Here is a 21,183-nt window from a genome sequence, read left to right on the forward strand (position 1 = left end):
CACACTTGAGACCTAATTGATCCATTATTAGTCACAGGTGAAGCTCATATGACAAGGTGACAACACTTATGTCTTTGCAAAAATTGACTCAATGGGCTTTACCAAGCTGTGAATATTAGAATACTTTTTGAAAGTTTAGTTTTTCACTGAAACATTATCACAAAAGCTGGTGGGATTAAAATGAGCCATTTCTTGTAAAAAAATCTTGATTAGAAATATATTTCAGCCGCTCTTTAGGTCAATTTGTACACAAGCGACAAGACTTTTGTCAGGGACTGTACTGTTTTTCACCTACTATATAGTAGGGAAGTAGCCTGACAAGCCAGACCCACATCAAGATGTTTGGTCTGGAAACTCACCATAGACAGGGCTCAATCCGAGGGGCGGGATAAACGGTTGTCTTTCAAACTCCCTCTGCACGCGATAGGATAGCGCTACAACCAACCAGAGCAACGAAGGTGAAACAGAGCTCGTTGATAGATTAAACATTCGCTGTATCCGGTCGGCAAAACTCAGCACACATCTTCCCTTTTTAAGAATGACTTCAGTGCCGTTCTTTGTTCTTTTCTCAGAGAAAAGCTTAACTCCAAGTCTTCCAGAGTCGCGGCCAAAGCTGATTCGAAAGACTGCCGTTCGCCAGTTTCTGTGTTTACTAGAAGCGCAAGCTTCCCTACTCTTATATTTTAAAGCAACTAACTAACCCAACTTCTACCCTAAACCTACCCACTTCTCAACAATACAAAACTTGAACCGGAAAATAATAGTACAGTCGGCCTTGTCTTCATAAAAAAAAATTAATCGTTTGGCCTCGGAACACTTGGAATATTTTGTACTTTTTGAATAAATTGTGCATGCAGTCGTATCTGCCTGTTATATCTTGTGTTTATATCATATAATACACAAATGGGTAGGTTTAGGGATGGGGTTGGGTTACGTGTTCTCCCATAGCCACGTGGAGCATGTTATTTTACGGACAGATTCATTTTTATGGACTTCAAAAACAGAGCAACAAACCTTGCCATTATAAAGCTTGGATTAGCCAGGACTTTTTTAATATAACTGATTGTATTCGTCTGAAAGAAGAATTTCATATACACCTAGAATGACTTGAGGGTGAGTTAATCATGGGCTAATTTTCATTTTTGGGTTAACAAACCCTTTAAAGCCCCGTGTATACTTCACTCTCCCGGATGATTCATGCATGCAGCCCTGTCCGCGCGTCTTTCAAAGTATACTACACCACGGATGTGCGCGGATGATCGTGTTCAACACATGCGCAGTACGGTTTTTTTCTTTGCTCTACCAGACATCGGAGGGCAGCACTGAGCCTTGGCATCAACGGGACATCCGCTGGGCATGATCATTGTCCCGGTGTGCACAAGGCTTTCGACGGTAAGATTTTCTTTGATTCTTTTGACACTCGTGATCTTCAAACATTGCACTCTTACACACCGTATTTCTTATACACTCTAGAACCTGAAAATAAGACAAAATCGTTTTTTTCACTGTAATACTGTAATAAATATAGAATATGTAAAATCAAATCTACAAGTAAATCTCACAAAATTTGGCAGATTTTTGTAAACATTTTATTTTGGATAAAGCAAGAAATGAGATGTCTAATTAGTTTTGACTCTGAGTTTGAAATATGATTTTAAAAAGTGCCAATCCAAACTCAATTTTCATATAGAAAAACCCACATTTGTTTTATATACCATGAGAGAGCAATCTGAAAGCATACACAGCCCCAGAAATCATCAGGAACCTCTTCTCCACTCATCCGTCTCTCCACCCATCTGTCACTCCATCTCTCCGTCAGTTTGAAATGTCAGCGGCATCAATCTTCAAGCAGAGAGTACTGATATGTCTAACCCTGCGTGAAGTTCAGGACCCCGGGTAATAAACATCCTGACAGCTGAGACGGCCCCTCAGTCTTTTAGCATCACAAAAACACGGATGAGAAGAAAATCGGAGCCATGTACACACACACACACAGACGCACACACAGACACACACACAGCATCTCAGGAGCTCTCCAGCATGGTAGAAACGGTGTAGATCTGCGTCTTCAGTCTTTTCTTCATCTCTCTGATCATTTGACAGAGAGCCAAAGGGTAGCAGCAATATACCGTAGTCCAGTCCTCACACACGCTGCCCTAGAGACACACACAGCACAATGTAATGTATTCTTAATTTAATATAGCCAGGCAAAGCAGGGTTTGTAGATTTCTAAGTAAGGATACATTTCCCTGATATTGATTTAACACCCCCCTCTGAGTCAAGGAATCTAGTTATGGAATTTCATTTAAGGAATCTTCATCTAACTGTCAAATACTGGATGTGTTTTACTTCTTAGCACAAGAAGGATATGACTCAATAAATCAAAGATAAATATGTATTCCTAGAGGAAAGACTGTAAAACACCTTTTTCACAGTAATCCATTGTTCAGTGGAAACTCCAGTCTATCTGAGTTGAGTTGTTGGTTAAAGCACAAACTTTTTTTACGTATACAGTTGAAACGAGTAGCTTTTCAAACTCTACTCCATTTGATAGCATAACAAGCGCGAACCAAGTGTGCCGCACAAGACCTGAAAAGTGATGCGTTTCGATTGCCCCCTGGTGGCTGACTGCAGTATTTTATAAACCCGACCCTCCATGTAATCCAATGGGGCGTGAGCCAAACTAAAAAGGCAGCGATAAATTGTATTTACCCTATCTCTTTGCAATACGTGTAAATAGTTAGATGCAATTTATACATCTGGTGCTGGTCATATAATTAGAATATCATCAAAAAGAATATTCCATTCAAAAATTGAAACTTTTATATTATATTCATTCATTACACACAGACTGATATATTTCCAATGTTTATATCTTTTCATTTTGATGGTTATAATTGACAGTTAAGGAAAATCCAAAATTCAGTATCTCAGAAAATGTGAATATTGTGAAAAGGTTCAATATTGAAGACACCTGGTGCCACACTCTAATCATCTAATGAACTCAAAACCTCTACAAAAGCTTTTAATGGTCTCTCAGTCTAGTTCTGTAGGCTACACAATCATAGGGAAGACTGCTGATTTGACAGTTGTCCAAAAGACGACAACTGACACCTTGCACAAAGAGGGCAAGACACAAAAGGTCATTGCAAAAGAGGATGGCTGTTCAGAGAGCTCTGTGTCCAACCACATGAATAGAGAGGCGAAGGGACGGAAAATATGTAGTAGAAAAAAGTGGATAGGCAGTAGAGATAACAGCACCATGGAGAGGATTGTGTAACAAAACCCATTCAAAAATGTGGGGGAGATTCACAAAGAGTGGACTGCAGCTGGAGTCAGTGCTTCAAGAACCACTACGCACAGACGTATGCAAGACATGGGTTTCAGCTGTCGCATTCCTTATGTCAAGCCACTCTTGAAGAACAGACAGGGTCAAAAGCATTTCGCCTGGGCTAAGTACAAAAAGGACTGCTGAGGTCCAAGGTCAACGCAGCCGTATACCAGGAAGTTTTAGAGCAGTTCATGCATCCTTCTGCTGACCATCTTTATGGAGATGCAGATTTTCCAACAGGACTTGGCATCTGCACACAGTGCCAAAGCAACCAGTACCTGGTTTAAGGACCATGTTATCCCTGTACCTAATTGGCCAGCAAACTCGCCTGACCTTAACCCCATAGACAATTTATGGGGTATTGTGAAGAGAAAGATGCGATATGCCAGACCCAACAATGCAGTAGAGCTGAAGGCCACTATCAGAGCAACCTGTGCTCTCATAACACCTGAGCAGTGCCACAGACTGATCGACTCCATGCCACGCCACACTGCTGCAGTAATTCAGGCAAAAGGAACCCCAACTAAATATTGAGTGCTGTAGATGCTCATATTTTTCATGTTCATACTTTTCAGTTGGTCAAGATTTCTAAAAAAAAAAAAAATTTCTTTGTATTGGTCTCAAAGTAATATTCAAATTTTCTGATATACTGAATTTGGGATTTTCCTTAGTTGTCAGTTATAATCATCAAAGTTAAAAGAAATAAACGCTTGAAATTTATCAGTTTGTGTATTGAATGAAAATAAAAAACAAGTTTGACTTTTTGAACGGAATTAGGGAAATACAGTAAATCAACTTTTTGATGATATTCTAATTATATGACCAGCACCTGTAACTAGTGGCAGATACTATTTCCCCCTTGTTGTACATTAATTGGTATGCAATAATAACATAGAGTGTAAATTATTATATTTATTAAAATTATTAAACTGATGCCGCCTTATTGGGACAACAACACCCTCATCCCTACACCCACCCCTAACCCTAAACATACTTTTATTTTCACTTTTTGAGTATTTTCAAAACATTTTGTAGAAAATAAATACCTTTCCATTCTGATATGTAATGGGAAAAGGGAGTAGAATGAGATTGGCCAAAGATGGATTCAAACTTGGGTATATTTGCATCAAAACTTTTGCCACATGCATTACCCCTACACTATCGTTACTGTCTTCTGTAATTATTCTCTGGCCCAACCAGACGTTTGTGGGTGGAGTTAGTGTAATTACCCTTTGCCAACAAGATGGGCTATTTGCACTTTTTTTCTTCATTTAATTAATTTGCAAGATTCTGTTCTTCACTTTCTCACCACAGCACTACAGTACTTTTTCATGCCTAATCTCAGATTGATTATTGTAATTTTCTTTTATTTGGTATTCCTGAAAACTTCACAGACTACAGTTAAATTAGAATTCAGCAGCCAGGATTGTTACCCACTCATGTACCTCTGATCATATTACTCCTGTTCTTTTTCAACTGCACTGGCTTCCTGTCCATTACCATTTACATTATACAATGTTACTCCTTACTTATAAAGCGCTCCATAATTTTGCACCTTCTTACCTTTCAGACAATCTTCACACATTTTAGGTTGTTCGTATCACAGTGACCTACAGTACTGTGCAAAAGTCTTTAGGCCACCACCAAGTTTGTTGTTTTAGCAATGTTGACCTTCCATATTTATTTTTCGGTCTCTTACAGGAAATATGTACACAAAATGCAAAGTGTAAAAAATGCGACCTCCTGGACCTTCTCATCATTTTGAAAGTTTTATTGGCCTTTCAGGTTCCTGCTATTGCTCAAGTGTAAGGGGAGGTCACTAAATACTTGCCGTTTTAGCCTGTAGACGCCAGGCTTTTTTCTGTTTTTTAATACCGCATACAACTTTCCTGTATTTTTTTCGTTATATTCTAATAAAGAGAAATAATCACATATGGTCATAATACCATTGCTAAAACAACATCTAATGGTGGCCTAATGGTGTGTGTGAATCAAAAGTGAAGCAAATATTCACATTGCGTTACTCGCGCGGATAAAAACTGTGCGATGAGGTGTGTTTTCATGAAGAGCAAAAAAAATTCTGCCATTTTTTTCCATCATCAAACATGTTAACATATATAACAGATAACATATATACAGATAACAACCATTACTGCTCTGTATCTCTGTGAATTTCACAGTTTTCTCCAGGAACTGCGTCTGAATGACAGCCGCATCCAGCTCTACTTGAGGATGACGGGTGCCCAGTTTGATAACCTGTCAAACCGGATGTGTCAATAAGCTCTTCACTGATTGGATCGCGCTACATCACACTTTGCAGTGTCTTTTTTATAAACATAAATTCAACATTAATTCATTCAAAAGGTATAAAAAATACAATCTATTTGACTTTATCTTACGCCATATCGATCTTCTACTGGTCACATGTCTTCAAGTGATGTGGATTTGAAACAAAGAGTCACAAAAAGCTCAGTTACGAAACAAAAAGTTTACTGTGAGCACCATATACAGGTAAAAAAAACAAGTATACTTTGGGGTTTACGGTAAACTTTCTATATTTTTTCAATCAATTTGAAAAGGTAATTATTGTAGCAAATTATTGTTGCTAATCCTAAATCACTACATAATTTCAAACGTGTCACAGTAAGCTTGGAATTCATAAAATTATTAACTTGAATAGATAATGAGTCATTTTAATTTTAATTACAAAAAAGTAAAATGTTGGTAGAATTGATATTCTGGCATAAAGTTTTTTATATACAGTTTTATTTTTTTAACATATTTAACAGATTAAATGGCATACTAAACAGATTAAATCGACTTCAGAATCCTGTTCATTTTTGACATTTTTAGTCACCAAAAACACCAAAACTTCCAGCATGCCACATTATTTACATTACTGCTGAATCCTTACCCTGATTTTAAAACGCTCTCTGATGCCCACCCTCATGGCGAATGTGGAGCCAGGCAGCAGAGGCAGACACACACATTCTCCATACTGATGAGCCAGACTCAGGTCCAAACAACACGGCACAAACGCACCCATCAGAACTGCACAGAAGAGGGAGAGATGCTTTGAAACGAGCAGCGTCAGTGCTCATCTGCAATCAGTTTAACCCTGCTTATACTGACTGCCTGAAAAAAGGATTTAATTCTGATAAATATGGCTTTGAAAAAAAATGTCCTTGTAAAAAAAGTAGAATTTTGCTTTATTCCCAGGTTTACTTTTTATTAATGGAAAATCATAAACAATTTATAATCATTAAGGATTGCCATTAACTTTTAATGACTGTAAAACAGTACACAAACCACTAGATTAGGAAAACAACAGTAAATATAGCTGCAAGCAGCAATTATCGGGGGGCCAAGCAAAACAAGAACAATATGACATAAAAGCATGGCTTGGAGCTTTTTATTTGAGTCAAAATGGCTGAAAAATCACAAATCCAATCACTGTAATATAATTAACTTGCTTATCACTTTTTGACCAATAGGTGGCGCTGTTATCAAATGATTGTGGTACGTTCACACCGAACGCCAATAGAGTGTCTGGAGCGAATTATTTCCATGGAAAGGCGGGTTGACACATCCGGAGGCGCTGTGGCGCGATGGATGCGATTCTGCCTCATTCGCGCGAATAGTGCGAATTTGAAGCGAATTGCGTGATTTGCACGAGTGGTGCTTTTTTGTGCATTCACGCGTTTGAAGCGAATTCCAGTCAACTCCCAAGTTGAAAAATTTGAACTTTGCCGTCAATTCGCGCCGCTTTAACCAATGAGGAGCCTCCTTGCTGCTGTCACAAGAGACGTGATGAGAAACCCTGCACAATTAAAAAATACTATTCTTTTGTCACTAAATGTAGTTTTAATGCTTTTCAGTTGATAATGTAGTTGTTTAAAGCTAAAATATGTGGTTTATTTATAAAGACAGCGCCTATTTAAAAAATTAATCTTGCGTTTTTGGAGTTGTGAGATACAGGCGATCACGGGGCGCTGAGTGCTCGTTAAACTTGGCGAGAGGAGCCTTTCCTCGGCTAGTCCTTCTTGCATTTGCCGCTGGCTCGGATGTCTATGTAGAGGTATAAAATAATACAGATATAACTCATCTTGTGAACATCATCTAATGGGTGACCTTTGGTCTAATGAATCTATTGTTGCCTACCAAATAATTTTGACTGACTGAGGGCAAAGTGAAGTTTCGTAACTTTGTTTTTTAAGGATATAAAAATATACATGCAGTCAAGATTCAGGTAATTCAGGTAACGTTAGTGCGCTGGCTGAACCACATTTGTGTGCCTGTTAATGCTTAATATTTTTTTCATTGAAAATGAAGAGGCAGAGTGGAGTTTTATGACATATTTCTCATCTATTTCGCTTCAAACGCTCCACACGCGTTCAATTCGCTGCGGATGCGCGAATTGATTCAAAATGTTCAGGTGTCACACTAGACGCGGTAGATGCAATTTTGATGCTCAATTCACATTTGGTTCACAGCATTATGGTGTAGTCAGTGTGAGATGACAATGACACACAAAAAATTGTTGTAAATATGCCAAAGCGTTGCAGAGTTGGAGCGTCAAAATCAGCTTATCCTCATGCCAACAAATTTGTTGATGCATTACTCGAGAACAGTTAGGTCTATCAAAAAGCTTTTGATACTGTTTTGCCATCATGGTCTGAAGATGATCTGAACCAATTTTGGTGAAAATTAGACCAACCGACTAGCAGGAGTTCGAAAAAGTAAATCTATCAAGACCAGTTGGATTAATATCGGTAAAATTAATCAAAAGTTTAATCAGGATTTTGGGAAATTTCATTATAACTTTTGACCACAAGGTGACTGACACAGTTTCTAAACTTTTTGAGTATTTTTAGGGCATGGTCCGCATGACACATACTGAGTTTTGTGTTCTTAAAATACAGCATTTTAGGTCAAAATTCAAAAAGTCAATATGGGAAAATTGGATCATTTGACTCTGCATAATGCACTGACTTTAAAAAGATCAGTTTTATAATTTGGGCAAACCGTCCAGAAGTTATAAGCAAAAATAGCCATTTTTTTATTCATATCTTCTGACCAGTAGGTGGCATTGTTCCAAAATGCGGCATGTAGCCTCAGGTCTTGTTTGGGATGACATGTACCAAGTTTGGTCTAAATAAGCTAAAGTGTTGCAGTGATTTGGCGTGCTCTTCATCAAATTTGTTAGCGCGGTTGGTTTTATCAAAAAACCTGATGATCTGTGGCAATTTTCATGCAAATTGGACTTTCATGAATGTCTAGGAGTTTGAAAAGGTTGTTTTTAACTTTTTTGGTGCAAATGTTATTAGCATATATGTAAGTGAAACTTTGGACAGTTGGTGGCGCTAGAGGGACTGAATTAGAGACTCCAAATTTGCTGTGGTGAATATTTGGATTGACCTCTATATGTGTGCCAAATTACAAAACTTTTTACCATACAGTTCTATTGTCTTCCATAAAAAGAAGACTAAAACTTGCAGTTACAATAGGTACCATCGCACCATTTACTATTCGCACCAATGTACATGACAGAGCACATACTAAGCTTGACCCATAAGAGTTTTTAAGACATTTATGCGACTTGTAATATACATAATTTGTATTTTCAGAAGGAAAGTGCATATCTTTTGGACAAATTGAATTACATTCAACTGTGGCAAACTAATTTGCTACTGTAACACAAAACAAAGTAAAATATTTTAGAAGACATTTTGTTATTATAAATTTAATCATGAAGAAATATAAAAAAATAATTAGTTAATTTCAAGATCAGACAGGTGTTGATTTAATATCTGCCGTTACTTGATGGAGTTTATGATACCGTGTATCCTGACAAGTTGGTCAGGGTCTTTGAAAGAAAATGAGCCCCACAGCATTAAAGATCCAGCACCATTCTTCACAGTGGAGATGAGGTACTTTTCTACATCGCTATGTCTATGCAAATCCCACCTCTGGTGTTTCTCAAAGCTTTATTTTGGGTTCATCTTTGGTCATAAAGCCCCGTCAGTAGGTGCATGAGATTGAGGTTTGATGTCACCAAATACTATTTTTTTTTTTTGCAACCTTCCCAAATGAGTTGTGGTTTATAGGTGAGGTCTGAATATAGTTTTAGAGACTTTCTGACCCCAAGAGCCTACTAGCATCTTCAATTCTCCAACTTTGATCCTTACAGTGGGCGACTCAAACTATCCTCCTGAGTCTGTGTGGGGCCAATATACACGTCCCCTTCCAGGTAGATTGTTACCATCTCCAGCTGATTTAAACCTTTTAATTATTGCCCAGATTGTGGAAATGAGTACTAGGCTATAACAATTAAAATATTATTCTTAGGTCTTTCAGTGATGGACGACTGTAGGAATACTCATATTTGAACAGGAAGTTATGACTTATCACTTAAGTGTTTCTGATTACTGATATGAACTTAAAAACATACCAAAAGCATAGGAATTTTCTTTACCCCTGCTAAATATAATCATTTCTATAAAAAAATAAATCTGCATTATTTATCTTTTGATCTTTTTTTTTTTTTAAATAATCGAACCTGTGATTGAAGAAAATAATTGAAATCGAGGGGTAAATGACATTATGAAATAAATGCTTTTCTCCAAAACACGTTGACCATAATTATTGGCACCCGTTTATTAAATACGTTGTGCAACCTCTTTGCCAAGAGAACACTTCTGAGTGTTCTTCTGTTATGCCTGATGAGTTTGGAGAACACCTGACAGGAGATCTGAGATCATTCCTCCATACAGAACCTCCCCAGATCCTTCAGATTCCCAAGCTCTTCTCTGGTCATGGCAGAAGCTTCATTTTGTGTTCGGTGACACATTTGTGTGTTGATTTTGATGTTTGCTTTTGATCGTTGTCCTGATGGAAGATCCAAGACTTCTAGCAGACGTTTTAAATTTGTTTCTGTTTGTATGTGCTAGAATCCACGATACCATGAATCTGAACAAGATGTCCAGGACCTCCAGCTAAAAAATAGTCCCACAACATTAAAGATCCAGCTGTATATTTAACCTTGGTCATGGGGTACTTTTTATCCCTGTTTGCACCAAACCCATCTGGGGTGTTTGCGGCCAAAAAGCTCTTTTTAGAGTTTGATCTGACCACAGAACCAGGTCCCGTCTGAAGATCCAGTCGTGTCTGACAGCTGAATATGCTGGAGGTTGTTTTTGGATGAGCAAAAAGGATTTTTACTGAATCCCTCCCAAACAACATGTGGTGATGTAGGGGGTGTTTGATCAATTGTTTTTTGTCTTTCTGACCCCAAGACTCAACTAATCTCTGTGATCTTGGAGAGTCTTCATCCACTCAAACTCTCCTCCACGCCGTGCATTAGGACAATACACACACTTCCTCTTTCAGGCAGATTCAGAACATCTTTAGTGTATTGGAGCTTCTTAATTATTGCCCTGATGGTGGAAATGGGGATTTTCAATGCTTTAGCTGTTTTCTTAAAGCCACTTTCTATTTTGTGAAGCTCAACAATCTTTTGCTGCACATCAGAACTATATTCTTTGGTTTCACTCGTTGTGATGATGATTATGGGAATTTGGCCTTTGTGTTTCCTCATATTTACACTCTTGTGAAACAAGAAGTCATAGTTAGACAATTTCATGTCTCTATTCACCCTGGTGGCAATTTTTTTTATAAATGAATGGGAATATACTTCAGAGATATTTTACTCCTAGACAATTCTAGGGGTGCCAATAATTGTGGCCAATGTGTTTTGGAGAAAAGCATCTATTTCATAATGTGATTTTCCCCTCGGTTTCAATTGTTCTACTTCAATGAAAGGTTCGATTTTTGCTCATTTTAATGAAAGATCAAAAGGATCAACAATGCAGATTTATTTTTACAGCCATCTTTGATCAGTTTTGCCAAGATTGCCAATAATTCTGACCACAACTGTAATGCTGCGTTCACACCGCACGCGAATGACGCGATTCGCGCGAGTGATTTACATGTTAAGTCAATGCAGAGACGCGAATAGGCATTCTGCGGCGCGATTCGCGCGAATGAGGCGGCGCGAATGGCGCGATTCGCGCGAATGAAGCGGCAATGATCACGCGAATTGAGCGTTTTGCACGCGTGATTCGCGCGAAACACGCGAATCGCTCAAGTTGAAAAATCTGAACTTTGGCGGATATTCGCGTCGCGTTAACCAATGAGGAGCCTGCTTACTGCGGTCACGTGGTGAAGTGACGGATGGGAAACCCATAGGGGAACCCCGAGGCCAGAGTAATTTAAAAATACTACTCTATTGTGTCACAAAGTGTACTTTTAATAGTTTTTCAGGCGAGAATGTAGTTGTTTAAAGCTCAAATATGTGATTTATTTATTAAGAGAGCTCCTATTTGAAAATTTGATCTGGTGTTTTCGGAGGTGTGAGACCCGGGCGATCACCGGAGCTCAGCGCTCATCAACCCCGGTGAGAGCAGCCTTACCTCGGATAGTCTTTCTGCCGACTGCCGCTGCCTGGCAGAACCCCCTCCCATGACGCGAATTCGCGTCTGTTGTGTAGTGAATGTCACACGCGAATGAGCACTTTTTGTATAAAAAAAACACAGATTTGAGCATTAAACAACAATATTCAACAATATTCAACAATATCGCCTGAAAAAGTCTTCAAACTACGTTTTGTAAACACATTAACAGTAGTATTTTTTACAGAAAAGAAGTCAAGTGACCCAGTCAAAATGACTAGCAGAACCCCCTCCCATGACGCGAATTCGCGTCTGTTGTGTAGTGAATGTCACACGCGAAAGAAGCGAATTTGATGCGCGAATGAAGCGAATGGATTCAAAATGTTCACGCGTCCAACTTCGCGCGAATAGCGCGATTTATTCGCGTCATTCGCGTGCGGTGTGAACGCAGCATAAGTTACATTTTCAGTTAGAATTTGTAATGATGCCAATCATTTTGCCTTACATATTTTGGAGAAAACCATATTAATTTCATTTATTTCATGTGTATGTTTTGTGTAATTAACTTTTGTGTCTAATTAAGATTTTTTAATTAAGATTTTGACTTTATATTTCAAAATGTTTCTTCATATGTAATAAAATGATAATATATTACAAAGTAATTTTGGTGTGAAATTGCCACTTACAATGTCTTTCTATGTGACCATTTTTCATAATTGCCACTTTGTTTCTTGTATTTTCCAACTTATATATCTTGCAATTTTTACCTAATATTTCAAAATGTTACTTCATATGTCAGTACAACTTTATACGTTACAAAGTGCGTGTAAGTCTTTAAGCAAGACTTGCTTAAAGTCTTTGTTTCTCTTAGTTGCGACTTTACCTCAAAATTTTGCGTCACGGCACAATGCAACTTTATAACTTGCCAAATGAGTTTAAATCTGGCAGTATTTAAAATTACATCTCTTCCAATTTTCACTTTATATCTCAAAATGTTACCTTACATAACATAATGTAGATATATGATTATACTCCAATCAGGCATAACATTATGACATAATGTTGTGTTGGTCCCCTCTTTTGCTGCCAAATCAGCCCTGACTAGTCGAGGCATGTACTCCACTAGACCCCTAAAGGTGTGCGGTGGTATCTAACACCAAGATGTTAGTAGCAGATCCTTCATTGCAAAAATGCCCTTCTTATTTAGCATTTAGCTTTTTTTGTTTCCAGTCCAAACATATCTAAAAATGATCAAATCAAGATGCATTTACTAGATAAGTAAAATGGATCCCGGCCACTTTCTTCCATTGCTCTGTGGTCCAGTTCTGATGTTCACGTGCCCACTATTGGCACTTTCGGAAGTGGAGTCTATTCTGACACCTTTCTTTCAGAACCAGGATTAACTTCTGGAGCAATTTGAGCTCCAGTAGCTCGGACCACACAGGCCAGCCTTCGCTCCCCACGTTTATCAATGAGCCTATGACCCTGTCGCCGGTTCGCCACTGTTCCTTCCTTGGTCCACTTTTGATAGATACTGAACACTGCAGACCAGGAACACCCCACAAGAGCTTCAGTTTTGGAGATGCTCTGACCCAGTCGTCTTGCCATCACAATTTGGCCCTTGTCGAACTCGCTCAAATCCTTTGGTTTGCCTATTTTTCATGCTTCTACCACATCAACTTTGCGGACCAAGAGGTGACGTAATAAAGATATGAATTTAGATTCATATCATATTAGAATTTAGTAATAAAGATTATTCACTTCACCTGTCATAATGTTATGCCTGATCGGTGTATATTGCTCTTTAAACTCTGTTTGTCGTAGTTTTCATAAACACAACGAGACTCACAATGTCTTGCAGTGTTTTATATTCAATATATTAGTTATAAACGTTGCTTTACATGTCACATTGAAACTTTGTTTCTCATCACAATTTGACTTGGTATATCTCACAATGAGACAATATTTATTGTAAACTTCATCTCACTCAATGCTCTCTCAAGCCCTTCCTCTTACATGTGCTCCGGTCACCACAGACGTCAAACAGGCCTGTGCTCCAGTCTCCCCCAGTTTGTGTGATGGTGGTCACCGTCGTCGTGGTCTCCCCGAGGCCAGGTTGAGTCAGGACGGGAAGCTCCATCGTCGCACTTCCTGTTAGGTTTGCTTCAACGTCTTTCCCACCTTGAGAGTCCATCCGAATCTGAAGGCGATACAAAAAAGCTGCTTCAGACCAAAAACACGGATACACAATCCTATAAAGGCAGCAAAAGGGGAGTCCCCACCTGACCTGAAAGTTTTTACAGCATTGTGACATTAAACAAATGAAATGCATACTAATGAGGGTGAACACTTACATGGTGAATGTGGCTCAGAACAATCCCTCACGATGACAACAGACTAAGGGAAAAGACAGGAGTGAGTTTCCTATGGTGACAGTGGCGTGTTCATTCTGATAGCCGTATGTCCAAGAGGCCCTGACAGAAAGCTGCTGTGGGCTGATAAGCCTTCACACACACATATACACACGCACAGGAGACCCACACACAAATGAAAACACCTCGCAAGTGCATTCACACAACACACAATAGCTGATACAGTTCAAAAAATCCCCTCAAATACAATTATACAACACATAATTATGCATTTTTGGGACTGCAGGCCTACTCACAGATATCCCACTGGAGCCTACGATTAACACAAACAAAAATATTAAACAAAACCTCGCAAATGACACCTCAAATATGCAACAAAAGCTTACCAGTGATCCAGCCTGTGTGAAATAGATGTTACATAAATTCACCCCAAGAGCAGCAGTGCAGAATAGCACGTCCTCTTGAGGTTAAAGTCTCGCATCACTTCCTTCTGCAGCTCGTGCACACTGTCACATCCACTAATGAAACATTGCATGTAGCCGTCATATGCAGAACGCCTCGCTTATATGTTTGCCAGCCAAGTCTGCTGAAGTGCATGTAATCGTTTATCTGAACGTGTTTCTTTGTGGCGGATCTCGCCTCCACTTGCATCCGACTGTAAAATTGAGCCGTCTTCATATCTGCTACGACCGGCTTGGCCGGAAAATAAAGTTATCCCTCATAGAGTTGGCACATTCTCAGAAAACAGGGCTATTTGTGTCCAAAAACTTCTTTTTTTGTGCAACTTTTCTTTATCTTTTGTCACTTTTGTCACCAGGGCTGAGACATTGAGGGACTTTCAGATTAGTGATCATCCAATATGGTTATATCAATGCAGCCAATAGTTATTTATTGTTACTAACCACAGATAATCTATTATTTCAAACCGGAACGATCGGCAACCTTCCGGACTCTCTCCTAAATCCAATACCGAAGAGACTTAACGTTTTAGTTCACACAAAAATGAAAATTCTGTCATTAATTACTTACCCTCATGTCGTTTGACACCGTAAGACCTCCGTTCATCTTCAGAACACAAATGAAGATATTTGTGTTGAACTTCGATGGCTCAGAAAGGCCTTCATTGACAGCAATGTCATTTCCTCTCTCAAGACCCATAAAGGTAGCCTGACAAGCCAGACCCACATCAAGATGTTTGGTCTGGAAACTCACCATTGAGTCAGTCCGAGGGGCGAGATAAACGGTTGTCTTTCAAACTCCCTCTGCACGGCGTGCACGCAATTGGATAGCGCTACAACCAACCAGAGCTAGTTGAAAGATTAAACTTTCGCCACATCCGGTCGGCAAAACTCATAACACATCTTCCCATCTTAAGAATGACTTCAGTGCCGTTTACTCCAGCTTAACTCCAAGTCTTCCAGAGTCGCGGTCAAAGCTGATTCAAAAGACCGCCGTTCGCCAGTTTCTGTGTTTACTAGAAACACGCAAGCGCAACTCTGCCGTCATTATGTTAAGCCCCGCCCACCGACTCTATACACAATGTGATTGGCCCGACCAGAGTTTGGCGTTTACAGCTCAGAAGTGTATTGAGAGTTGCTAGACGACACTCGCGGGCAGATTAGATTTGCTGCCAGGGTGCGTCTAGATTTCTAGTCTACCATAAAGGCACTAAAGACGTCGTTACAAAGCCCATCTCACTACAGTGGCTCTACAATCATTTTATGAAGCGACAAGAATAATTTTGTGCGCAAAAAAATGAAGTAATGGCTTATTTAGTGATGGGCCGATTTCAAAACAAAGATTCGAACAGTTATGAATCAGTGTATTGATTCATGATTCGGATCGCGTGTCAAACTGCTGAAATCACGTGACATTGGCGATCCGAATCATGAACCGATGTATCACTATACATGTTATTTAGGTTTTTTTGCGCACAAAAACTATTCTCGTCGCTTCATAAAATGATTGTAGAGCCACTGTAGTGAGATGGGCTTTGTAAATGGACTGAATTTATATAGTCTTGAGAGAGGAAATGACTGGTGTCAATGAAGGCTTTTCTGAGCCATCGGATTTCAACACAAATATCTTCATTTATGTTCTGAAGATAAACGGAGGTCTTACGGGTGTAAAACGACATTAGGGTAAGAAATTAATGACTAAATTTTCATGTTTGGGTGACTAACCCTTTAACTGCTATTCATTGACTGGCTTCATAGACAGGGTGCCAAAGGGTGTCAATCCCAAAGATCCCCCATGTTAAAATGCCCAAAAACTTAACAGCAGAATTTTTTTTACAGCCTGCTACAAAATTAGTTTTTAAATATCTAAATATAGATATAGATTTAGATCTATATATCTAAATATCTAATTTTGCTCTTCATGACAAATTCTTTTTTTTATAACTTATCCGTTTAAATAATATTACACCTTAAAGTTCAGAATAATTATGGGCGTGGCCATTTGAGTGACAGGTGGATAGCTGCTGCTATCATTACTAGCCGTTTGTCTGGTGTCTGTTAGTCCACCCACGTCCCGCCTCTTTGCCCATTCTCGGTTATCAGTGAGTGACATGCTGCATTTTAGACTTCCGTTGACGCAACTCTAGGGCGTTTCTAGAGAGTGGTGCAGGTATGACATCACTTCGTAGGCCCAAAACGCGGACCGGAGTTAGCATTTCAGAACTTCCGGTTCCCTCGTCCCAAAATCAATAGGCTTTTTTTAATGGAGTTTTGTTTAAATGTCTGAAATAAGGTCTGTGGTGAACACAAGCTGAAATCGCTTTCATGTTTTAATCTACGATATAAAATCAGTATTACCCTACTCGTGATTTTTTTTATAAGCTCTTATGTTTCTTGAAAATGGCGGTTGCTAACTTGGACTACAGAGGCAGTCGAGGCGAAGGGGATTAAACGCCATCATGCCAAACTGATAAGATCAGTCCACTTTTACAGCCCTGTTGTGCTTATAATTCAGCACTTATAAACTATTCTAATTCAAACATTCTGGGAAAATGTTTTGAGATAAAAAGCTGAAAGAGTTGTTGGAAGATGGTGACATTGAAGTCGTGTGACTGTGGTGAAGTTCACTTATAGCCTACCTTTAGCTTTTTACTTCTAGAGACTGCATTTAGGCTTCAACATTAATAAAAGATGTCACACCAAACACAAGTTCAGTATGGGGCATCGCAAGGCTCAGTGTTAGGACCGCTGCTCTTCACCCTGTATATGCGTAACATGGAAACATGGCGTTTGTTTTCATTGTTATGCTGACGATACTCAGCTCTATATTTCCTCACGCCCTGACAAAACATACCAATTTACAAGATTAACGGAATGCATAGCTGATATAAAAAATTGGATGAATAGTAATTTCCTGCACTATAAAACTGAATTTTTAATTATTGGACAGAAAAGCTCCACAAGTAGTAACCGAGAATACTGTCTAACTCTTGATGACTGCTCTGTCAAGCCCTCGTCATCAGTGAGGAACCTGTGTGTCCTCTTTGATACCAATCTTTCATTTGAAAGCCACGTTTCTAGCATCTGTAAAACCGCATTTTATCATCTTAAAAATATATCTAAATTACGGCACATGCTTTCAATGCAAAATGCTGAACAGTTAGTACATGCGCTCATGAGCTCAAGGCTAGATTATTGTAATGCTCTACTGGGTGGTTGCCCTGCTCGCTTAATAAACAAACTCCAGCTGGTCCAAAACGCAGCAGCTCGAGTTCTTACTAGAACCAGGAAGTATGATCATATTAGTCCAGTTCTGTCAACATTGCACTGGCTCCCTATTAAACATCGCATACATTTTAAAATCTTGCTTATTACTTACAAAGCACTAAATGGTTTAGCTCCCCGGTACTTAAGCGAGCTCTTAACACATTATACTCCATCACGTCTATTGCGGTCTCAAAACTCTGGCCAGTTGATAATACCTAGAATATCTAAATCAACTGCAGGCGGTCGATCCTTTTCCTATTTAGCACCTAAACTCTGGAACAGTCTTCCTAGCATTGTTCGGGAAGCAGACACACTCTGTCAGTTTAAATCTAGACTAAAAACACATCTCTTTACTATGGCATATACATAGAACATTTTTAACTTTCATTATTCAAATCAATTGACTGATTGTTAGGCTGCATTAACTAGGTCAGCCGGAACCGGGAATACTTCCCATAACACCTGATGTACTCGTTACATCATAAAATGAGTGGCAACCACACTAATGTTAGTCTCTCTGTTTATCCCGAGGTTTATCCCGGATCCGGGCCGTGTCCGGATTGGATGGTGGACCTGCGCCTGGACATGACCAGCTCATCCTGGAGTGTCTGCTGAGCCGTGTCGAATGGTGTCTCCTCCGAATTTGCCTCACCGGCACGACATGCTCAAAACCCGTCTTCGGCGCAATAATTCCTATCTTTCATGTATTCATACTCTTGTGTAATCGACTCACCATCCTAAATAAACCCGTCTCTTCCGTGATACCCTGAAATTTTGAATATCCCGATCTAATATGATTTCTGACCTGTAAGGTTGCCAGAATAATAATCATACACTGTGTGTTAATAGGCCAGAGGAGAACTGGCACCCCGACTGAGTCTGGTTTCTCCCAAGGTTTATTTTTCTCCATCATGCCCTGATGGAGTTTTGGTTCCTTGCCACTGTCGCCTTTGGCTTGGCTTGCTCAGTTGGGGACACTACAATTATGATTAAAGTTATTCAACTAATTATACAACCAAAATTGATGATTTAGGTTTTATTTAATTCTATAAACTATAATACTGATCTGCCAACATTGGCGCTATATGATAAATTAAAATAAGCTGATAACATCACTGTTTTCTCCAGTACGACTGTACAGCCAAATCTAATTTTGTTGCAATATTATCCTGTTTGACACTGTGAAGCTGCTTTGATACAATCGTGATTGTAAAAGCGCTATATAAATAAAGTTGATTGATTGATTGAAAAGTTATGTTCATCTGTGATAATTACTTTGATGGTCAAAACGTGCAAGTATCATAAGCTTTTGTCAATCACTTATTCTTTGCTATAATCCAAAAGCCTATGGGCAAATCCTATCGGGTTTTTGTTGAGGGAACCAGTGTGATGCTAACTGCTGATTGGCCTACAAAGTGACGTCACACCTGCACCACTCTATACCGAATACGCAAAGTTTGCTCATGAAAACGAACCTTACAAGGACTCTCAAACCGCAATGCAGTCAGAACAGACATTTACAAAGAATTAAATTCCTCTTTTTTATTTTGATTATACAAGTGTTTTCTATTTTTTTTCTGCTTTTCTAGCTCTTTAATTGTTATCCTCAGCATTAATTATGTACAACACATGGGACCTCATGTAGAAAATGTTCTGTTAGATTATTATCCATTTTTAGATTTATAAAACCATGCATCCGCCAGGACTTGCGGAAAATCCCCCTTATAAAACCCAGTCAGCGGAAGTGTGCGTACATGCACCTCCACCTAGTTTTACCATGCATAACATCATCTGCATATAATTTTCAAATCAATAGTCCCATCCACAGTGGTGGATAAAGTACTTGAAAGCCGTACTTGGATAAACATACAGATAACTTGCCAGAAAATGTTAAATTTAGTCACTGTTTGGAACATTACTTGAGTAAAAATGTTTAAGTATGTGATATTTATTGTAATTACGTATGATAAGTTTTTTCATATTTTTTATTAAAGTAAATGCAATGTACAAAAGGAGCAAAACCATTTCTATACAGTTTGAACAGCATGATTGTGTTAAGTTTTAACCCTTTCTTCCATTTTGATTTCTTTGAATAATTATGTTTTATTTTGTTGACATTTTTGTAAGTAATTGTAAGTTTTAAAATATAAAAAAAATATGAATAGGCCTATAATAATTATACCACAATCATTCAAGTTAATTCATTGTGCATTAACTAATGTAAGAAAACGTATTAGTAAGTATTAATATTAACTATGAAAAATATACTTTTATTAACCTTATTTAATGCTACAAATGTACTCAACAAATGGATATTAACTAATGCAAATAGATGGTGACACTAAACAGCTGGGTCTGTCTTGTGTGTGTGTTTGTCACATTGTTTTAAACTGCTTAAGGGACTACTAAAGTTAGCGGCCACTCAGCCTCATCTGCAAACATACTGCTGTTCTCCACTAATGCAGCAGTCAACAAACACATTGATTTCAAGTGATATGAAAACATGTATGGTAGTGTACTGTATTACAGCGCATCCGCAAAACTATTCACATTTCACTTTTTCCACATTTTATGTTACAGCCTAATTCCAAAACGGATTAAATGATTTATCATTTCTCTCAATTCTACAAACAACACCCCATAATGACAACATCTTTGCACATGTATTAAATAAATACATTTAAAAAAAATCATGTACAAAGTATTTGTAGCCTTTGCTCAATACTTTGTTAAAACACTTTTGGCACCAAATAAAGCTTCAAGTCTTTTTGAGTATGATGCTACAAGCTTGGCACACCTATTTTTGGGCAGTTTCTCCAATTCTTCTTTGCAGGACTTCTCATGCTCGATCATTTTCAGATCTCTGGGCACTGGTTTGGCCACTCAAGGACATTAACGGAGTCATTCTGTAGCCACTACTTTGTTATCTTGGGTGTGTGCTTAGGGTTGTTGCCCTGTTTAGAAGATGAACCTTCACCCCAGTCTGAGGTCCAGAGAACTCTGAAGAAGGTTTTCATCTAGGATGTCTCTGTATATTGCTGCATTTATCTTTCCTTCGATCCTGACTAGTTTCCCATTTCCTGTCACTGAAAAATATCCCCACTGCATGATGCTGCCGCCACCACCATGCTTCACTGTAGAGATTGTATTGGCCTGATGATGATCAGTGCCTGGTTTGCTCCAGACATAACACCTGCCATTCAGGACAAAGAGTTTAATCTTTGTTTCATCAGATCAGAGAATTTTGTTTCTTTTGGTCTAAGAGTCCTTCAGGTGCCTTTTTGGCAAACTCCAGTTGGCCTGTC

General features: G+C 38.8%; 1 protein-coding gene across 3 annotated transcripts; it reads right to left on the minus strand.

The window, feature by feature from the left end:
- Positions 1 to 1,573: 1,573 nt before the first annotated feature.
- plac8l1 (PLAC8 like 1) lies at positions 1,574 to 14,811 on the minus strand. 3 transcript variants are annotated; one of them, XM_067424063.1, is made up of 6 exons: positions 14,540 to 14,811; positions 14,450 to 14,466; positions 14,136 to 14,285; positions 13,798 to 13,981; positions 6,246 to 6,382; positions 1,574 to 2,156 (listed from the first exon to the last, which is right to left on the minus strand). In XM_067424063.1, exons 4-6 carry the CDS (start codon positions 13,973 to 13,975, stop codon positions 2,025 to 2,027), a joined length of 447 nt encoding a protein of 148 aa, XP_067280164.1. In that variant the 5' UTR covers positions 13,976 to 13,981; positions 14,136 to 14,285; positions 14,450 to 14,466; positions 14,540 to 14,811; the 3' UTR covers positions 1,574 to 2,024. The 3 variants fall into 3 exon arrangements, with proteins under 3 accessions (XP_067280164.1, XP_067280162.1, XP_067280163.1); XM_067424061.1 differs by lacking the exon at positions 14,450 to 14,466 and having other exon boundaries at positions 14,136 to 14,178; XM_067424062.1 differs by lacking the exon at positions 14,450 to 14,466.
- Positions 14,812 to 21,183: the final 6,372 nt, after the last annotated feature.

Source organism: Pseudorasbora parva, chromosome 18, assembly GCF_024679245.1.
Source record: "Pseudorasbora parva isolate DD20220531a chromosome 18, ASM2467924v1, whole genome shotgun sequence".
NCBI classification, from domain to species: domain Eukaryota; kingdom Metazoa; phylum Chordata; class Actinopteri; order Cypriniformes; family Gobionidae; genus Pseudorasbora; species Pseudorasbora parva.